This window comes from Dermacentor variabilis, chromosome 6 (assembly GCF_050947875.1).
Source record: "Dermacentor variabilis isolate Ectoservices chromosome 6, ASM5094787v1, whole genome shotgun sequence".
NCBI lineage: Eukaryota > Metazoa > Arthropoda > Arachnida > Ixodida > Ixodidae > Dermacentor > Dermacentor variabilis.
This window is the reverse complement of record NC_134573.1, coordinates 5831416-5851132: the sequence shown is the minus strand read 5'-3', so window position 1 is coordinate 5851132 and position 19717 is coordinate 5831416. Positions and strand designations below refer to the sequence as shown.

Genomic DNA, 19717 nt, shown 5'->3' with positions numbered 1-19717 from the left:
GAGACACTCAAGCTGCCTAGAGCAACTTTTAGCCCTGAAGACCATCCAGAATTTTTCTGGTGAAATAAACTTTGATTGATTGATAGGTCGGGGCTGCAGGCGGAGACGGTTGTGTAGATGAAGTGCCGCCAGCAGGAGCCGAAGTTGCACTGTCGCCGTTGCGACCGCTGCGAAGCTCCATGACGGGTACGGGGAACGTCCACCTCCACAAAATTAATGTTACGTGTAGCTGAAGTCCAATGCTATATAGGATTCATTTACCGGGAAGATAACGGAAGGCCAAAATGGCGATGCTATATCAAGCCGGCCCACGTCGTCTTCTTCTTGCTCCTCAGTGCAGCCACACTGTGGCGGCTGCTCCCTAGCAATATATAGCTTTCATTGATTACGAGAAAGCGTTTGATTCAGTCGAAACCTGAGCAGTCATGGAGGCATTACGGATTCAGGGAGTAGACGAGCCGTACGTAAAAATACCGGAAGATAGCTATAGCGGCTCCACAGCCACCGTAGTCCTCCATAAAGAAAGCAGCAAAATCCCAATAAAGAAAGCAGTCAGGCAGGGAGACACGATCTCTCCAACGCTATTCACAGCGTGGTTACAGAAGGTATTCAGAGACCTGGATTGGGAAGAATTGAGGATAAGAGTTAATGGAGATTACCTTAGTAACTTGCAATTCGCTGATGATATTGCCTTGCTTGGTAACTCAGGGGACCAATTGCAATCCATGCTCACTGGTCTGGAGAGGCAAAGCAGAAGGGTGGGTCTACAAGTTTATCTGCAGAAAACTAATGTTTAATAGTCTCGGTAGAGAACAACAGTTTACGATAGGTAGTGAGGCACTGGAAGTGGTAAGAGAAGACATCTACTTAGGGCAGGTAGTGACCTAAGATCCGGATCATGAGACATAATCAGAAAAATAATCAGAAGAATAGGAATGGGCTGGGCTGCGTTTGGCAGGCATTCTCAGATCATGAACAGCAGGTTGCCATTATCCCTCAAGAGAAAAGTGTATAACAGCTGTGTCTTACCAGTACTCACGTACGGGGCAGAAACCTGGAGGCTTACGAAGAGGGTTCTCGTTAAAGTGAGGTCGACGCAACAAGCTATGGAAAGAAGAATGATGGGTCTAATGTTAAGGGATAAGAAAAGAGCAGATTTGGTGAGGGAACAAACGCGAGTTAATGACATCTTTGTTGAAATCAAGAAAGAGAAATAAGGCATGGGCAGGACATGCAATGAGGAGGGAAGATAACCGACGGACATTAAGGGTTACGGACTGGATTCCAAGAGAAGGGAGGCGTAGCAGGTGGCGGCAGAAAGCTAGGTGGGCGGATGAGATTAAGAAATTGTAGTTACGACATGACCACAATTAGTACATGACCGGGGTAGTTGGAGAAAAATGGGAGAGGCCTTTGCCCTGCAGTGGGCGCAACCAGGCTGCTGCTGCTGCTGCTGATGATGATGATGATGATAGCTGCTAACAGTTGTCCACGGCGTATCTATAGCTTTCAAAAAGCACGTGTCAGTGATATGACCCTGGCTCTAGATTTCTACTATGACGTATTTGAGACACAGGCTGAATTGATGAATATGGAAGAGCTATGGAAAGTAGTTAAGAACAAGTTGCTCGAGATGCGTGAAAGATAGGTCCAATCATGGTTTATAACTGTGCGGCAAAGCAAAAGTAAGCCGTGGTGTTGGTGACACGTTAAATGCAAGGCCAGGAAGAAAGCGCACATTTACGCTGCTTATAAGAAAAAGCCTTCGTTGAAGCTTAAAGCGAAACTAAAAAAAATTGAAGGGATGAAGGCAGCTATGCAGACAGCCAAAAATAAGTACCTGAGCACGTTCCACCTGCGTATACAGAAAAGACCGAAAAACTCGCTTCTGGCACCATGTGAGACTCTCAGACAGACGCTCGTCGTCCCATGACCAAGAATGAATCCCTTTTAATGTACCGTCGTGAAATATATACAGCCAGAATGGTCACATGACTTGTGTGAGAACTGGTTAAAGGAAATGAAAGCATAGCGCTTATCTCAGTGCGTGTCTGTGGCTCAGGCACACAGTGCGTATCAGGATAACATCACAGTGGCAATTCTGTAAAATGGACACTAAAGGTGTATTATAAATACCGGCCTTTGACAGCGACGGTGCTACCGTCCATAACGCCATTAAAAAAGCCGAGTGCTTTATCTCGTTTTTGATTTCTCTGTATGCTGTTTGTGTTGACACTCAAAACACTGTGTCGCGATCCACCCCTGTGTTGGGTGAGTCTATGGACGATATCATGATCGATCAACGAAAAATATAAGCCGCTCTCAAAACATTGAATGCGTTTAAAGCAACTGGGACTGATGCTTTGTCACCAGCACTGCTTTCTTTGTGCCCACGGGAGGTGTCCGAAAATCGCTGTGTAATCTTAACTAAATCTTTACTAGAAATCTTTACCAGATGACTGGAAACTTGCCAATGTAGTCCCTGTGAATAAAGGGGGAGGGCTATGTAATGTTTTGAATTACTGCCCTATCTCGCTTACTAGCATTGCATGTAAGATACTTGAGCATGTGCTTTACAGTAATGTTATGAGCCGCATGAACGTGAATTCTTTCCTCAGCCCCCAGCAGCATGGATTTTGCAGTGGATTTTCCGGTACAACACCGGTGCTTGAGTTGACGCACGATTTAGCAGAACCTTTGGATAAGCGTTTTTCTGTTGACCGTTTATTTCTAGATTTTAAGAAAGCCTTCGACGTTGTCCCTCACACTTTACTTATAGAAATATTAGAAATGGATAATATAAACAGTACGATTGTTAACAGGATGAAAGAATACCTAAATTTAAGAAAACAGAAAGTTGTGCTTAATGGCAAAACATCCCGTGCAGTTAATGTGTCCTCTGGCGTGCCCCAGGGATCTGTCATAGGACCACTTTTACTTCTTATCCATATAAATGATATTGGCTCTTGTATTTCATTGCAAATCAGGCTGTTTGCCGATGATTGGATTTGTACAGGACTATTCATACTACCCATGACAGCAATGTTTTACAAAACGAGCTGTACAAGGTAAACAAGCAGTGCAACAAGTGGCACATGCTCATTAACATGAAAAAAAACGTTCATATGCTTTTTTCGAAGAAAAGAACAACTCATGACTTCTGTTACTCTTTAATTTCAACCATGATACTATCGGTTAAGGAGCACAAGCATCTCGGCGTTTATTTCACACCTGTTTTTTCATGGGGCCGTCACATTGATCATATCACAATTAAAGCATGCCGCGTTCTAGGTTTTCTGCACAGAAATGCAAAAAAGTTGCCATGGTAAACAAAGGTCACCGTCATCATCGTCAGCCTGGTTCCGCCCAATGCAGGGCAAAGGCCACTCCCATACTTCTCCAACTAACCCGGTCATTTACTAATTGTGGCCATGTTGTCCCTGCAAACTTCCTAATCTCATCCGCCCACCTAACTTTCTGCCGCCCCCTGCTACACTTCCCTCCCTTTGGAATCCAGTCAGTAGCCCTTAATGAGCATCGGTTATCTTCCCTCCTCATTACGCGTCCTCCCACGCCCATTTCTTTTTCTTCATTTCAACTAAGATGTCATTTCCTGTTTGTTCCCTCACCCAATCTGCTCTTTTCTTATCCCTTAACGTTACACCCATCATACTTCTTTCCATAGCTCGTTGTGTCATCTTCAATTTGAGTTGAAGCCTTTTCGTAAGCCTCTAGGTTTCTGGCCCGTACGTGGGTACTGGTAAGACACAGCTGTTATGCACTTTTCTCTTGAGGGATAATGGCAAACTGCTGTTCATGATCTCAGAATGACGGCCAAAAGCACCCCAGCTCATTCTTATTCTTCTGATTATTTCAGTCTCAAGATGAGGATCCGCAGTCACTACCTGTCCTAAGTAGATGTATTCCCTTACCGCTTCCAGTACCTCGCTACCTATCGTAAACTGCTGTTCTCTTCCGAGACTATTAACATAACATTAGTTTTCTGCACATAAATTTTAGATACACCCTTCTTCTTTGCCTCTCCAGGTCAGTGGACATGCATTGCAGTTGGTCTCCTGAGTTACTAAGCAAGGCAATATCATCAGCGAATCGCAAGTTACTAAGGTATTCTCCATTAACTCTTATGTTCAATTCTTCCCAATCCAGGTCTCTGAATACATGGTGTAAACAGGCTGTGAATAGCATTGGAGAGATCGTATCTCCCTGCCTGACGCCTTTCTTTATTGGGATTTTGCTGCTTTTTTTATGGAGCACTACGGTGGCTGTGGAGCCGCTATAGATATCTTTCAGTATTTTTTCATACGGCTCGTCTACGCCCTGATTCCGTAATGCCTCCATGACTGCTAAGGTTTCGATAGAATCAAACGCTTTCTCGTAATCAATGAAAGCTATACATAAGAGTTGTTCATATTCCGCACATTTCTCTATCACCTGATTAATAATGTGAATAGGAGGAGGAGGAGGAGGAGAAACATTTATTAAAAAGAAAGGACAAGCAGGTGTCTTTCTGCTTGTGCGGGAGGCGCCCTTAGTCCAGGGCTCCTGCGGCTCTTGCTGTCTCCCGGGCCCGCCGCACCAGTTGCTGCTGGTTACGAGGGTCCGAACTAGTCAGCACGGCCTCCCACTGCTCGGGTGTGGGGTTGGGTATTTGCGGGGCCGCCTTCACGTTGGGGCACGCCCATGTGGTGTGATATAGGGAGGCGTAATCATTACAAAGGGGACATTTGTATGAATATAGTGTAGGGTGTATTGCGTGTAGTCTGCTTAGATGGGGGTATGTGTTGGTTTGTAGTTGTCGCCGTGTTACGGCGTCTTCACGTGAGAGGGTCTTGTGTGGAGGCGGGTATTGTCGTCTGTTCAATCTGTGGTGTTGTAGTATGGCGTTGTATTGTAAAGGTACGGGCTCCATGGAGGCGGCCGTATCCCTCTCTTGTGGCGCCCGGGAGGCATGAGCTCGGGCTACAGCGTGCGCACGCTGATTTCCACGGAGGGACTCGTGTCCTGGAGTCCACACTATTTCAACGTCCGGCAATTGGGAGGCTTGTTTGAGGAGTCGGTGGGCTATTGAAGATATTCTGCCTCTAGCGTAGCTACGGCAAGCTGCCTGGGAGTCAGTAATGATTGTGACGTACTCGTTGGTCGGACTAGAGGTGATGGCCAAGGCGATGGCTGTCTCCTCCGCTGCGAGGGCGCTGGCAGTGCGGACCGTCATCGAGACCACCTCTTGTAGGTTACAGTCGACAACGCTGGCCGTCATGGCTGCCTTTTGGGGGTACTGCGCGGCATCTGTGTATAGTGTGGTGGGGAGACTGCCATATTTTGTCTGTAGAGTTTTTGCGCGAGCTTGGCGACGATCAGCATGATGTTCCGGGTGCATGCTTCTGGGGATAGGGGCTACCTTGATGTGTTCCCGGAAGTTGGGGGCCAGATGAATTGCTTGTTCGTGGCCTTTGCCGTGTGTGGGGTAGCCTAGGCGCGCTAGGACTGTCCTTCCTGTTGGTGTGAGGGCTAGTCGTTCTCGTTGGCTTGTGAGGTGGGCGTCTATAATTTCTCTTATAGTATTATGGACTACTAGGGCTTCAAGCTTGAGTGTCGCTGTTCCTGGTGGTAGGCCGAGCGCTTGCTTGTAGGCTTTCCGAAGAAGTACGTCTAATTGATCAAGTTCCTTGGGAGTGAGGGGCAAGTACGGGGCAGCGTAGGCAATGCGGCTGATTATCAGGGCCCGGACGAGCTGTATTATGTCGTCTTCTTTCAGTCCGTATTGTCTGGTGGTGATACGGCTGACCATTCGCATGATTTGGAAGGTGGTCTGCTTGAGACGTTGGATGGTGTATGCGCCTCCGCCGTCCTGTTGTATGTGGAGTCCTAGAATGCGGACGCGGTTTACTGTGGGTATTTCTTTGTCGTCGAGGGTGAGTGTGATTTGGGGTAGTTCAGTGAGTTTTCTTCGTGATTTCTGTCGAACGACTAATAGTTCTGACTTCTCGGGGGAGCACCGGAGACCACTTGTTTTTGCATATTGTTGGACGGCGTCGGTAGCTTGTTGAAGGGCGTCTTGTTTCTCTCCTTCGGAACCAGTGGTGGTCCAGATAGGGATGTCATCGGCGTATATTGCATGCCTGATTCCTGGTATTGCGTTGAGTTTCTCAGGTAATTTCATCATAGCAATATTGAAAAGGGTGGGTGATAGAACGGCACCTTGTGGGGTTCCTTTGTTGCGAGTAGGTAACGTCGGGGTTCTGAGTGAGCCAATGCCTATTGTGGCCATGCGGTTGCTTAGAAAGGCGCGTATATAATTGTAAGTATTACGACCACAGTTCGTGAGGCTTAGGTTTGTAAGGATGGTATGGTGAGCCACATTGTCAAAAGCGCCTTTGAGATCGAGTGCTAAAATCGCTCCGGTGTTGTGCGGTGAGATGTGTTCAAGGACTTGTTCCTTCAGCTGAAGAAGGATGTCGTGGGTAGAAAGATGGGGCCGGAACCCGAACATTGTGTCGGGAAAGAGGTCGCTGGATTCTAGTTAAGGTTGAAGCCGGTTCAGAATGACATGTTCCAGAAGCTTGCCTAGGCATGAGGTCAGTGAGATTGGTCTCATATTTTCTAAGCTGGAGAGTTTGCCTGGCTTCGGACTGAGTATGATGTCCGCGTGCTTCCAGTCTGCTGGTAGCGTACCCGCTTCCCAGTGATGATTGAAGAGGTCAGTAAGAGATTGAATGGTGCCATCATCCAGATTGCGCAGGAGCTTGTTATTTATTTTGTCCTTGCCTGGGGTGGTGTTTCGTGTGAGTGCATGGAGTGCTTGTTGCACCTCAGTGATGGTGATCGGCTTGTCGAGGTCGTAATTGTCGCTCCCGCTGTAGGTTGGAGGTTGTCCTTGTGCGGGTTCGAAATCGCCTATGTACCGCGCCCGCAACTCCTCCAGGATTTCGTCATCAGAACCCGGATGGTTGTGCAGGATACGTTGAATTGTTTGCTGGCTAATTGCCTTGCTTTGTGTGGGGTCAAGAAGATGGCGTAGCAGCGACCATGTTTTGGCCGTGCTAAGATTACCCTGCAACTTGTTGCATAGTTGTCGCCAGTTGTGACGGGTGAGCTCCTCAGCATAACATTCCGCGGTTGCCGTGAGTTTCGCTATACGTAGTTTCAATTTACGATTATGTTTTTGGCGCTTCCATCTCCTAACAAGGCCTCGACGTGCTTCCCAGAGATGAAGAAGGTGCGGGTCTACGGCCGGTATGTCTGTGGTGAGTGTGATCTGTTTTGAATGTCTGGCTACATCTTGTTGGATCTCTCGTACCCACTGCTCGAGATCCGTAATACTGGTTGAGGAGTCATCCGCTCGCTCTTTGCGAAAAGCTGTCCAATCTGTGAGTGTTGTCTTCTTTATCGGGTGTCGTGCATGCGTAACGTTCAATGTGGTGGCAAGTATGCAGTGGTCACTGCCCAGAGTTTCCTCCGTGTTGTGCCAGGAAGCTTGCGTATCCCTTTAGTGAGGGTGAGGTCAGGGCATGTATCTCGGGAGACGCTGTTTCCTGGACGTGTGGGGTATGCGGGGTCTGTGAGGATGGTGAGACGGTGCTGCTGTATCGTGTACTGGAGTGCAGTGCCTTTTGATGTGGCTGTCGTGTAGCCCCATGCCTGGTGAGCCGCGTTGAAGTCGCCTACAATCAGCAGACTATTATTTTTGGCTATGCCAATCGCTTTAGTCATCAAGTAGTCGAACTTGGCCTGCTTCTGCTTGGGTGGGCTGTATATATTCAGTATGAAAAGGCTCTTTCGGCCTCGTTGGAGCGGCAGGATCTCAATTAGGTTATGATCGACATCACTGCCGTCTATAGTGTGTTGTGTGGTTGTGAGCGTTTTAGCTGTAAGTGTGGCCACGCGGCTGTCAGGCGTGGTGGTATGTGTGTTGTAGCCAGTTTGAGTTGGGTGTGTGCCTGTTTCCTGTAGTGCGATTACGCTTGGTCTCATTTTGGCGTTACTTATGTACTGTCTCAGTGACCCTTGCTTGCGTTTGTAGCTGCGACAATTCCATTGCCAAATTATGAGTGGGTTTTCGTTCCTGTGCTTGGTTATGCTATTCGTCCTGGCTGACGGGTGGATCGGCAGGGTGTCCCTGCTCTACTTCCTGTTGTACTAGTGTTCTAACTTTCTTGCGTCGCTGATCTTTTGCGAGCCGTGTTTCTTCAATAACACTTGCCAGTTGCTGGATGCTTTGTTGCATTGCTAGGAGCTGCCGTTGCAGTACATCAACTTTCTCCTCGACTTGTGCGATTTCTGTCGGTTTTGCTGATTCCGCTAGAATCATCGGTTCAGAACGTTCCGAAGATGATGGCATTGAGGGTGCGGTCATTAGTGTGGAATGCTGAGTGGCAGTACGAGTGGCGTATAGTTCTGCAATCTGCGTGCGAAGTTTGTTGTTTTCTTCATGAAGGCGTTTGTTTTCTTCTCTGATGGCCTTTAGCTCAGCTAGAATCTGCAGTTGAACGTCAGTATTGTTTATGGGTGAATAATTGTGTAGGGTGGGTGCTGTGTGTAGACGCGATGACAGGGTGTTGTCTTGGTGGGTTGTGTGAGAGGGGAAAAGCCGTGCTGACCAGCTCACCGCTTGTGATCCCGGTACAGCAGGTCCGTTGAGGTTCCGTGTCCCTCCTTGTTGGTTCCGCGAGCAGGAGCGAGACCTGGAGCGGGAACGCCTCCGTTGCTGGTCTGTACGTGACTGAGACTTCGACCTTGAGTAGTCCCGGCGGCTGGTCCTTCGGGATGCTGAAGATGCCTTCTTCAGTCGATCAGGGCACTCCTTGGAAGCCGTAGGATGAGGCCCCTGGCATAAGGCGCACCGGAGGTGACAGGGGTGGTCCTGAGTTGGGTTTCGTGTACCACACTGGGGGCATACGTTTGCTTCTGGAGTTGGGCATACATCGGTCCGGTGGCCGACTTGGTGGCAGATGCGGCAGAAATGCGTGGTTGGTCGGTATGGTTTGCATCGCACTTCACCGCTGTAGTATCGCACGTAGAAGGGTACAGCCTTGCCAGTGAATGTGATCACTACCGTAGCGGTTTGTCCGAGCATACGGGCATGTAAGATTTCTCGGCCAGGTGCATAGAGTTCGTTAAGGAGGACTTCTGTGGGAGTTCCTGCGGGAATGCCATAAATGACCCCTTTGACGGAGCTGTCGGGTGCCGCCACGTATGCCGTGACTGCGAATTCTCGACCGCCCAGGTGAATTGTAGTGATGCGACGGATGCTCATAGCTAGCTCTTCGTTTGGTGTGCTAGCAATAGCGATGTTTTGTACTGGGTCAATTCTTACAGTAAGGGTCCGTACGTGCTCAGTAGTGGGGTGCTGACATGCCAGCTTGATGCCTTCAGCAACCTGTGGCGTGGTCCAGGTGGCAAGGTTGAGTCCTTCTCGGGGGCGGATGATTACCTTGAGGTCATTTCGGAGTAGCGGTGGGAGTCGGGCTTGTCGGGGAACCGATGGGTGTCGGGGTTGGAGAGGTGGATTGGTGGGAGTCGATGTTTTCTTCCGACCGTACTTAACAGTCAGCCAGTCTCCGCCGGCAGGTTCATCAGGAAGTGGGATTTGCGCGTGCTCGAGATTCATCTCGGTGCCATCATTGGTGGCCATTGGTGCGCCGAACTGGGCCAAGGTCGTCGGCTAGACCGTACCCGTCGTAAGGCTTAGCTGGGCGGGCGCCTCTTGCAAAGTTCAGAGTCCGGTAATTCGTGAAGCAAGCGACTCACAGTATTGCTTTGGGTGTCCACGTGTTCCTCTCGACGTAAGGAGTCGAGTGAGGCTGGTTGTGGCGGCGTTGACGTCAATTATCCAGGGTTTAGCGATGTAAAGGCGGAACCCATGTGCAGTGCAACCGTGCGCATAATGTGAATATGGTCTATTGTTGAGTGGCCTTTACGGAATCCTGCCTGGTCGTTTGGTTGACGGAAGTCTAAGGTGTTCCTGATTCCATTTGCCATTACCTTAGTAAATATTTTGTAGGCAACGGGCAGTAAGCTGATCGGTCTATAATTTTTCAAGTCTTTGGAGTCCCCTTTCTTATGGATTAGGATTATGTTAGCGTTTTTCCAAGATTCCGGTACGCGCGAAGTCATGAGGCATTGCGTATACAAGGTGGCCAGTTTCTCTAGAACAATCTGCCCACCATCCTTCAACAAATCTACTGTTACCTGATCCTCCCCAGCTGCCTTCCCCCTTTGCATAGCTCACAAGGCTTTCTTTAATTCTTCCGGCGTTTTTTGCCCCAAAACCATAAGCCAATGGAACAAGCTACCATCCGATGTCGCAACGATTATCTCAAACGATGTATTTTCAAACTCTATGCGCCCACTGAAGTAAGATAGTGGTTTTTTTTGTGTGTAAATGCGAGGATGAAAATGTACCGGGTACATATTTTGTGTTGCCTGCCATATTTATTGGTTCTTTGTTTCCTTCTCCCCCCGCTGTAATGCCTACAGGCGCTGTGGGTAATGTGGTAAATAAATAAATAAACAGGCTGAATAATGCACTCAGACCAAAAAGTGAGGAAGCTCTGGAGAAACAGTGAAAAAACTTTACAAGACAGCAGAATACCACTTAGTCGGCGACAATGTAGAACGAATTTAATTTTTAAAGTTAAGGGGGCGAAAGGTAGATTTCAATCGTATAGACCCATTGCTAGCCTGTATATCGGTAATATACAGGCTAGCAATGCAGGCAATCAAATTAAAGCTTGAAGCATAGGCAGAGAATATTGGCGTTTTGGGAGAACTTCGGAATCGCTTCAGAATAGGTAGGCGCATGAATGATAATTTATTTGTTCTTACTCAGTGTATTGGAATATCAAGAGTAGAAAGCAGACCGTTATATGTGGCCTTTTTAGACATTACAGGAGGGTATGACAATGTAGACCGCAACATATTATGGGGTATTTTGAAAGGGAAGGCCTAGCTGACGAGTGTTTGCAGCTTTTGAGAGTGATTTACCTACAAAATACCGTTTGAGCTGAATGGGAAGTGTTGAGGAGCGAGGAGAAAGTTGATATCAACAAGGAACTGAGGCAGGGGTGCCCTTTATCCCCACTGCTGTTTATGATGTACATGGTGAGGATGGAGAGGGCGCTAGAAGGAAGCAATATCGGATTTAATCTCTCATACAAACAGGTGGGTAGTGTAGTAGAGCAGCAGCTTCCGGGTTTATTTTATGCGGACGACATTGTGTTGCTAGCTAACAAGCAAAGTGCTTTGCAACATCTGGCTAATATCTGGACAGGAAGGCAACAATTTAGGTTTGAAATTCAGTGCTAGAAAATCAGGTGTTATGGTATTAAATAAACACAGTGAACATACAGAGGCAATACAGGGCAAGAAAATACGTCGGGTAACAGAATATAAATACCTTGGATAAACGAAGGTAATAGATATATGGAAACACAGGAAAAAACAATAACGGTTAAGGGGAAAAGAAATGCAGCCATAATAAAGCACAGAGCGCTATGGGGATACAATAGATACAGGGGCTCCGAGGTATACGGAAATGTGTAATGGTTCCAGGACTTACACTTCGCAATGCGGTTGTTTGCTTTAAATGAGGGGTACAATAAGAAATCGATCGGAACAAGAGGTAACTGGGACGTCTCGCATTGGGCGCTCACGGGAAGACTACAAATGAAGCTGCGCAGGGTGATATGCGCTCGACTAGTTTTTTAGTGAGGGAAGCCGCAGCAAAATTAATTATGAAGAACGACTGAGGAATATGGAAGAAAGTAAATGGGCTGGGAGAGTTTAGGTATTGTACAGGAAAAACAATGATGCACACTGGAGGCAAGGAACTAGGAAGCTTACCAGCAAGTATGCGGGATGTAGAGCGCGCAACACATCAACAAAAAACATCAAGCGGAAAGTCAGAGAGGTTGAAATGATCTCATGGGAGGCGGCAACAGAAAAGAAATCTGCCATGAGCAATTAAACGAAATCAAGAAAGAAAAACTTTATGATAACTCAAAGGAAAGCTCACTACTTTTCGAAGCGAGATCGGGATGCCTTAGAAGACGCACCTATAAAGCGAGGTATAAGAAGAAAGAAGAAGCATTTGCATGCTGCGGTAAAGCTATGGAAACTATGGAGCATGTTTTATTAAATGTGAAGACTTCTGCTCAGTGGTCGATTTAGGCACCACTGGCCTCCTTGAAGCCTTTGGGTTCAGCGAGAGCAGTGGAAAAGTAAACATGTCCGCAGTGGGGGTTAGTAAGAGGCGAATGGAAGATTGGTGGAACGAAAGCACGGAAACGACAAAAACGGAGACATACGAAAGCCCAGTTCGCAGTAGGGGATCAGGAAATTTGTTTGTGGGAGTCCATGGCGTTTTTTTCTTTTTTTCTTGATTAACCTAGGTAGGAGAATAGGCAGTATAATAGCAAGAGCTTGGTGGCCCCGTTCCAAAGGGGACGCTCATAACGTCCGTCCGTCCGTCCGTCTGTCTGTCCGTCCGTCCGTCCGTCCGTCCGTCCATCCATCCATCCATCCATCCATCCATCCATCCATCCATCCATCCATCCATCCATCCATCCATCCATCCATCCATTTGATCGTAAAAACTTTTTACTGCATTTATCGAAGCATTTTATTACGTAACAAAGGAGCGTGAAGATATCATTTCTAATTAGTTATTGTACTGTTTAATAGTAATTTTATTGTTTTTGTCCTTAGAAATCTAAATAGCATTCAGCATCATCGATCTTCCACGTGATCTCTGGCCTGGATTTAAAATTTTTACTGGTTTTTTCGAGTGCATGGCGGCAATGATTCATTCTTTCGTACACTTAAGCTGGTTGCATCTTTGTTCCTAAAGCCATTTCATCGCGCTTCGATGTCTCGCGTTATTTAACTTGGGGCGGAGTGACGTTAGGATGGATAGTTGGGCGTGTTGGTTAAGCATGATCTGAAGTGAAGGCGCTAATACGACGGTGGACGAAGAAGGTTCGCAAGCGGACGGGTTCGTAAGCGGACATGTAAGCCCGAAAGCTAGGTTTCCGTCGTGAGCTATTCGGAACATGTCCTGCATAGAATCGGGAGGTGGATTGTGTTGCGGCTAGATATTGGTAATACCTGCTGGTTCCCCCATACCAAACAGTGGATGAAACACCTAGAAGCCATACAGAGAAAAGCCATCAGATTCATTTATAAAAGGTACAGCCGTAATGATTCTCAGACAGAACTCCTTGATAAAGCTTACCTCCCGACTATGTGCAAGCGTGCTGAATTCTTACGCCTCAAGCTTCTATTCCACCTCCTTAACGGGGGCTACAATTCAAACAGTGGTGCATGTGTATCTTTCTCTGAGCAGCGAAACACTAGAACTAAACATCTTAAACATTGAATTGAATACAGGTTCCACACAGACACATTCAGGTATTCTTTCTTTCCTCAGGCAATCAGAGTTTGGAATTCATTGCCTAGTGATATCATAATTTGCTTACCTGGCGATTTCCTTCCTATGCTGGAAAAAATATGTCTGTGAGTATGCATCTTGAGTTTTAATTATCGCCTAAGAACACCGCGTTTTGTTTCTAATTGGTTTTGATGAACTTTTTTGTTGTTTATCCTATGCTTCTGTATTTCTGTTCATTAACCTTTGGGGACTGACTCAGGAAGGTCACACCCTCTTATTGTATTGCTGAACTACGTCTTCTTGTAAACTACGACATTTACAAGTGTATAAGTTTGTCATTCATATATTGATGCAAAGTATTTTCCCATGGCCTGCAACAGCCTCCAAATGGAGGCTAGCAGTATGTATGAAATAAATAAAGAAAAATTAATGAATAAACAACGGCAATAACGGTGAGTCGTTTAAGAGCGCTGCTTGAATCGTTATATAATATTCGTCTCACTAACTTACAGGCGGAGACAAGTCAACGAACTAGATCCTGCATTACATATGGGCCGTCAGGATGCTCCGTTGCTGTTTTCTAAATAATCGTTTAGTTGCGAGGCCGTCGTTATACACGCACGATCAGGAAAGAAAAAAAGCGATGGTCGGAACGCGCGTCACATTTTTCATGTTATTGTACCCGTGGCCACATGTGACTGAGCAGCCTTGTCAACATAGAACATTTTTTCGAGTCCGCCGGCAACTTCTTTTGTCCACAAAATCTAATAATCCTTTGGCAAAATGAAGTGAAAGTACGACATTTAATATATTAAACAGTTGCATGCATGATAATTCACCCATATTTTGTATTTGTTAGTTCCAAATGTTCTTAATGTTCAGTTTGGTTTACCGTATGTCATTTATTTTTGCAGTAGCGAAGCGGTGCATCACGTTCGTGCAGACAAAGAATGCACCATTTCTTATAGCTTCATGACTTTCATGCATCAGTGTGATCTCTTCTAGTGAATAAATGAGCGCAAAAATGTTCTCATTTGTGATCTTAATAATACTTAAGCTGTTGACAGGCATTGTATTCGGCAGACATCAATGATATGGGCAGCTGCAATATTTATTTAAGATGCTGCTTAAGCAACCAAGAACAGATAGTGTACGTTTGCATGTGTTCTGTAGTCGCAAACTATTACATATATATGTCACATCTTTGTGCATTTCATATTGAAAAGTTGTGCTTTTTCCATTTCTGACGCAGTCAAAATTTCTGTTCCCTACATGCAGTAATGAGGACGGCACCAATATAAAGCAACACATTCCATGTACTAAACAGAAGCTGCTGGCTGCTACAACAAGCCATTGTGTAGACTTTGGCTACTACTACAAGCTAAACAACACTTGGTTCATAAATAAATATGCTTGATATATGCTGTATTGGCTTTGTAGTCTTGACATAAATGTCATTTCTTCGCAGCACATGTGAATGTTTGTTCATATTTACAGTTCACTATAGGTGGTTCGAACATAAAAGAAAACACTACACGAGTTTGGCTAATCTGTGCTGTATCTAATGTGTCACTGTTCTGCCCCAACAGAGTCTGTGGCAAGCACATCTTGGGCATCACAGGCGGTCTAATCCGGACTAACAGGAAGGGGCTGGAGCCGAATTTGCAAGGCTTTTACACCGCGAACAAAGCGCATGAAGAAGGAATTGGGTAAATTCCACGACAATTACGACGATGGATGGCGTTTATTAACAAGATGAAGAATGCAAGGATATCGCTCAGCGAAAGCAGTTCGCAGCCCCGAACGCAAGCCAGCCCAGATTTGTTCTCCTCGCACGTTTCAATATTAAACTGATAAGAACAGATAGCCCACTTTGACCAGCATCGGCCATGCCTACGTTCGCACCGCCCTCTATTTGTCGGTGTTCTAAGCGCTTGGGTGTCTCCTTTCATGCTCCTTCTGCACACCCGTGGTGGTGGACGGGTCGAAACGTCATGCGTGTCTAGTTTTTCCCCGGCTCCTCGGGGTGGCGGTTCCGTCGTCCACGCGAATGTATAGAAAAATCATGGTAAATTCGTTCGTACCTTTGTTCAAAATTCTGTGTCACCTCTGTGTCGTGTGCTAAACAGCTTCGCTGGTCATCCACTTTCATAGAGTGGAATGGCTCATAATTTTTTATTTCCAAACCACTGTGTTTGCATCGAGTTCTAGTCAACGTCCCGGCTTAATAGAGTACATTGCCAATAATTACCACATCATCTTGATAACGTCTAACGCATCACTCAAATACATATTGAGATCCTCCGTGATATTGCTCCGCTGCCTACTTTAACATCTTTATTTCGTTTTGCAGAAGACTGTTCCAATGTTCTTAGTTTTTTATCATCACGTGGACAAAACTTCTCGCTATGAGAACACCGATTGTTTCATCCAGTAGTGGTGACATTAATGTCGTTCCGCGCATACAGTTGTCTTGATCTCATTCACCAAGAGAATTACTCGCTCACCGACACGTAAGTATGTGCGCGGTCCTTTCTAACGAGTATTTAGCAAAACAGGGAGCGTGAGAGACATCATTGCTAGGTGCGAAACCTAAAGGATGCAAGTTTCTCATGAACTGTGATTGTACTGAAAGGAATACAGCCGCACAACCCTGCCGTCAAAAGCAAGGCAACGAAATCTGCCTCATGGTGCACAACGTTGGTGATATGCAGCAGTAGTAATTCAATGGCTGGAAACTGTGGTTGTTCGAACATAATGTCCTCGATACGACGTGAATACCAAGGTTGCTATGGCAAAGAAGCTTGCGAAGCTGAGTCACCCACCATTGCATCATGAGCGAGGTAGTTGACGGCATCCACGACGATTTGGGCGCCAAGGAAGTAGTACCAGATGCTTCCCTGGTAATAGTCGCCGCTGTTAAGGAACAGCACGTTGGCGCCAGACGCCGTGGCGCGCATCACCTGCACACCAAGTGAGATGCGAACCAGTCATATTGAGATGGTCTCAATAATGTCACATCACAGTAAAAAATAAAGACCAACCGTCCCTATTTAGCTTTACATTCTCAGCATTTAAGTGTTCTGGGCTGTTCCAGCGGAGACGGCAACATGTCCCGGCGTGAATTTTGCCTAGTCATTACCAATCAATAAACAACATTTTCTTTTCATATAGCGTGACACCTCGGTTGAATATTCTCTTTTTTGTTGCATTGTCATAAGCATAAACACGGTATAATTTCCAATTGTAGGCCCTTACCGTCCACAATACCACTATCTGCATTTGCAGCCGTGCTAGCTAAACTTTCTTCTACTGCAATTTTCTTCTAATATCGCGACATGGTAGAGCTAAAGAGCATTGCAACTCTGGTACACCTGAAGACCTGTCCTCTAGTAGACAAAAAAAAACTTGCTATAGACAACCAGTCCTGGTCATGTAGCTCTAAGGCAGTCTGAATGTCCTGATAACTAATCCTGACGCCGTCCTTTAGCTACGCTACCGAAATCGTGAGCTACATTGAATGCTGACAGACACTCACCCGTATGAACACGTGGACTTGTTTATCTTTTACGGGTGAGCGCTCTTCGTTGCCTAACAAATGTTATCGCTCAGTGAGGGACGCGCCCGCGTGTTTAGGAAGTTTCTCGAAAGTCATCGATGGTTCTATTGTCACCGAAGTTTGTGTAATCTGATTGCAAGTGCGACGCAAATTGTGTAGAACTTTCAGGAAGGCACGCGGGCACCAGCGATTGCTCTGGAACTTTCAATGACTCGTGTATAAAAGCGATGCGCTTGACCGGCAGATCAGATTTTGACGATCACCGACTGTGTTCGCCACCATTGCTGTGCTTTCAGTGTAACTTGCTATTGTGGGCATATGTCCACCCAATAAGAAGTTAGTTCTGTCGTTCAGTTTTAAAGCTGTGTTATTCACCGCCACTACTACGTGAATTTTTTTTCCTACGTCGTTGATATGACCGGGTGCGTCCGGCCAAGCTTTCTTTAGCTTTGCCTGTTCCCACGAGCGCATGCCTTCAAGCATGTCGCCACCCAGGCAGGTCAGACGTTCGACAAATGCGCCTCAGAATGAGCGGTACCCTTGGCGACGCGGAATTAAAGCACGTCTGACTGAAAATTGCTTTTTCTAACCTGCAGGCTGTGCGTTACGGCACTGCCTTCTGGACGCGAATTTTGAGCTCTGGTGACCGATAGAATTAGCGACGACATTCGTGCCAGTTTCGATGACGGAAAAACACATCATGCGCAGCGGCATACTTTTGTAACATTTGTGGGCCGGTTAAGGAATGGTGACCACAAACATAAACAACGTACACGCGCCATTGTCCGTGCTTAAAGTGTCGCCCGACGCTGTAAACGGAAAATCGAAGAAAATTTAGAACAGAGAAACTTACGAAGCAAGTAAAATTGAAATTTTCACACTCTGTTAGCGTGCTTCGATTGGCTTGAGGTGCACTCTGCGGATGACTTTCCATCGTGCACAGCGCAGCTATCATCGTTTAATGCCGTCGGGCACGAACACACATCTACACGCTTAATCGTCGGTGTAAGATGGTCCGAAATAGCCTCGCAATAGTTATCACTAAGTACTCGTCGGCGTATTTGGGTCGAAACCTCAACACAGTTGTCGGGCCGGTACTCTAAGTTGCATTGTTGCAGATTGTAGTGCCGGCTGTCCGCCCTTTGCAGGTTCTTGATGCGCAGGCGGGCGAGCTGTCGGGCATTTTCAGCACGCTCAAGTTAAGCGGCGATGTCGAGGTTGTCTGCCAGTGATGTGCGGTAGCATGGCTTCAAGCGTCGCCGCTTTTCTTAACCAGCTTGAACGGCGTGATGTACTGTAGGTTATTTCTTGCACCGCCCTGTTCTAAGCGAAAGTTACGTACGGAAGGACAGCACACCACGTCTTCTGCTCGGCAACGACGTACATTGCCAGCATGTCGGCGGAGTCTTGTTCAGCTTCTCCATAAAATCATTCGTCCGTGGTTGGTAGGCAGTTGTCCTCTTGTGGCTTGTCCGGCTGCATTGCATGAAGGCCTGACAAATCTCTGCAGCAAAAGCACTTCCTATGTCGGTGATGAGGACTTCTGGGTCCCCATGTCGTATCAGAATGTTCTCAATGAAGAATATTGCCACTTCGGTCACACTACGGATGCTTTCGTATCAGTGTAGCGGGTAAAGTAGTCGTCAGCCATCATGATTCCATTATTCTTGGATGTAGACGTCAGAAAGTGCACCGGTAAGTCGTTCCCAATCTGCACGAATGGCCGGCAAAGAGGTTAAATAGGCTGTAGCAACTGCTCTGGCCTTCTTGGTGGCATCTTGGGTCGCTGACAGTCTCGGCAAGTCTTGATGTAATGAATCACGTCGGTTGCCACGGGCGGTCAATAATACTTACCTTGTTAATGTTGAGTTTAATGGCGCATAAGCTACTAAGGCCATCATGCACCAATCGCAAGGTATAATGTAGGGAAAAGCTGGGTAACCTCAAAAGATCCTTTTCTGGTAGAAGACCCCGAGGATTCCAACAAATTAAATAAACACCTCAGCATTATTCTCAGATATGAGAAGGTGGATATGCTGTGTCTCTGGTTGTAAAAGAGAACAAGGCCAGGCTTTACAATTTTTCAAGAAAACCGGTTTCCTTTAAAAAGCTAAATACATGAATTGTCCCAACCAGTGCATCTTCACTTAAAATCAATGAAGGATGAAAAGGAATGCATTCGCTGTAAAATGGCGTAAAATATTTTTTTTTCTCAATGTCTCAAGTTGCATGCAGGAGAGTAAAATGTGGGTTGCTGTAAGTTCGTCTCCGCATTTGTCACAAACACGCTTGTCTTTTTTGTCAGCAAGTAATTACGGGCTGCCCAGCTGCCCATAATTTAAGTATGGACAGCTGGGCTAGTTTGTTATGATTAGCATTATGAAACATCGTTCCAGCGCTCAATTGAACACGGACGAGAAGAGAAAAACAACACGAACGCCCGACTTCAACTGAATTTTATTCATGGAAAACAGGGCTTTATGTACACAGGGGGAGGGAGGGGGGGGCTGCTAATGCGCAGGAACCCTCAAAAATATTTTCATGATCTAGGCAGCAGTCACCAGAGGTGTCCAACCAAAATAAGAAAAAAAGAAAAAAAAATTTCCCACTCTTTTTTACATCACTCAGTACAATCTTGCTCATCTCCCGCCCTACCTAGCTGATTCGACACACCCGTTTGGCCTGAGATAATCAAGTTCTTTTTTCCCGAGTACAACAGAAGGAGCACTGACACAGTAATCGTTTTCATT

At 46.4% G+C, this 19717-nt stretch overlaps 1 protein-coding gene across 3 annotated transcripts in view; it reads right to left on the bottom strand.

Moving 5' to 3' along the window:
- LOC142584592 (protein 5NUC-like) overlaps positions 1–19717 on the bottom strand; it is a 761070-nt gene that overhangs the window by 700449 nt on the left and 40904 nt on the right. For all 3 annotated transcript variants that reach the window (XM_075694708.1, XM_075694710.1, XM_075694709.1), the window contains exon 2: positions 16234–16371. In XM_075694708.1, the coding sequence (XP_075550823.1) occupies positions 16234–16371 (138 nt within the window). The remainder of the gene's footprint in view (positions 1–16233; positions 16372–19717) is intronic.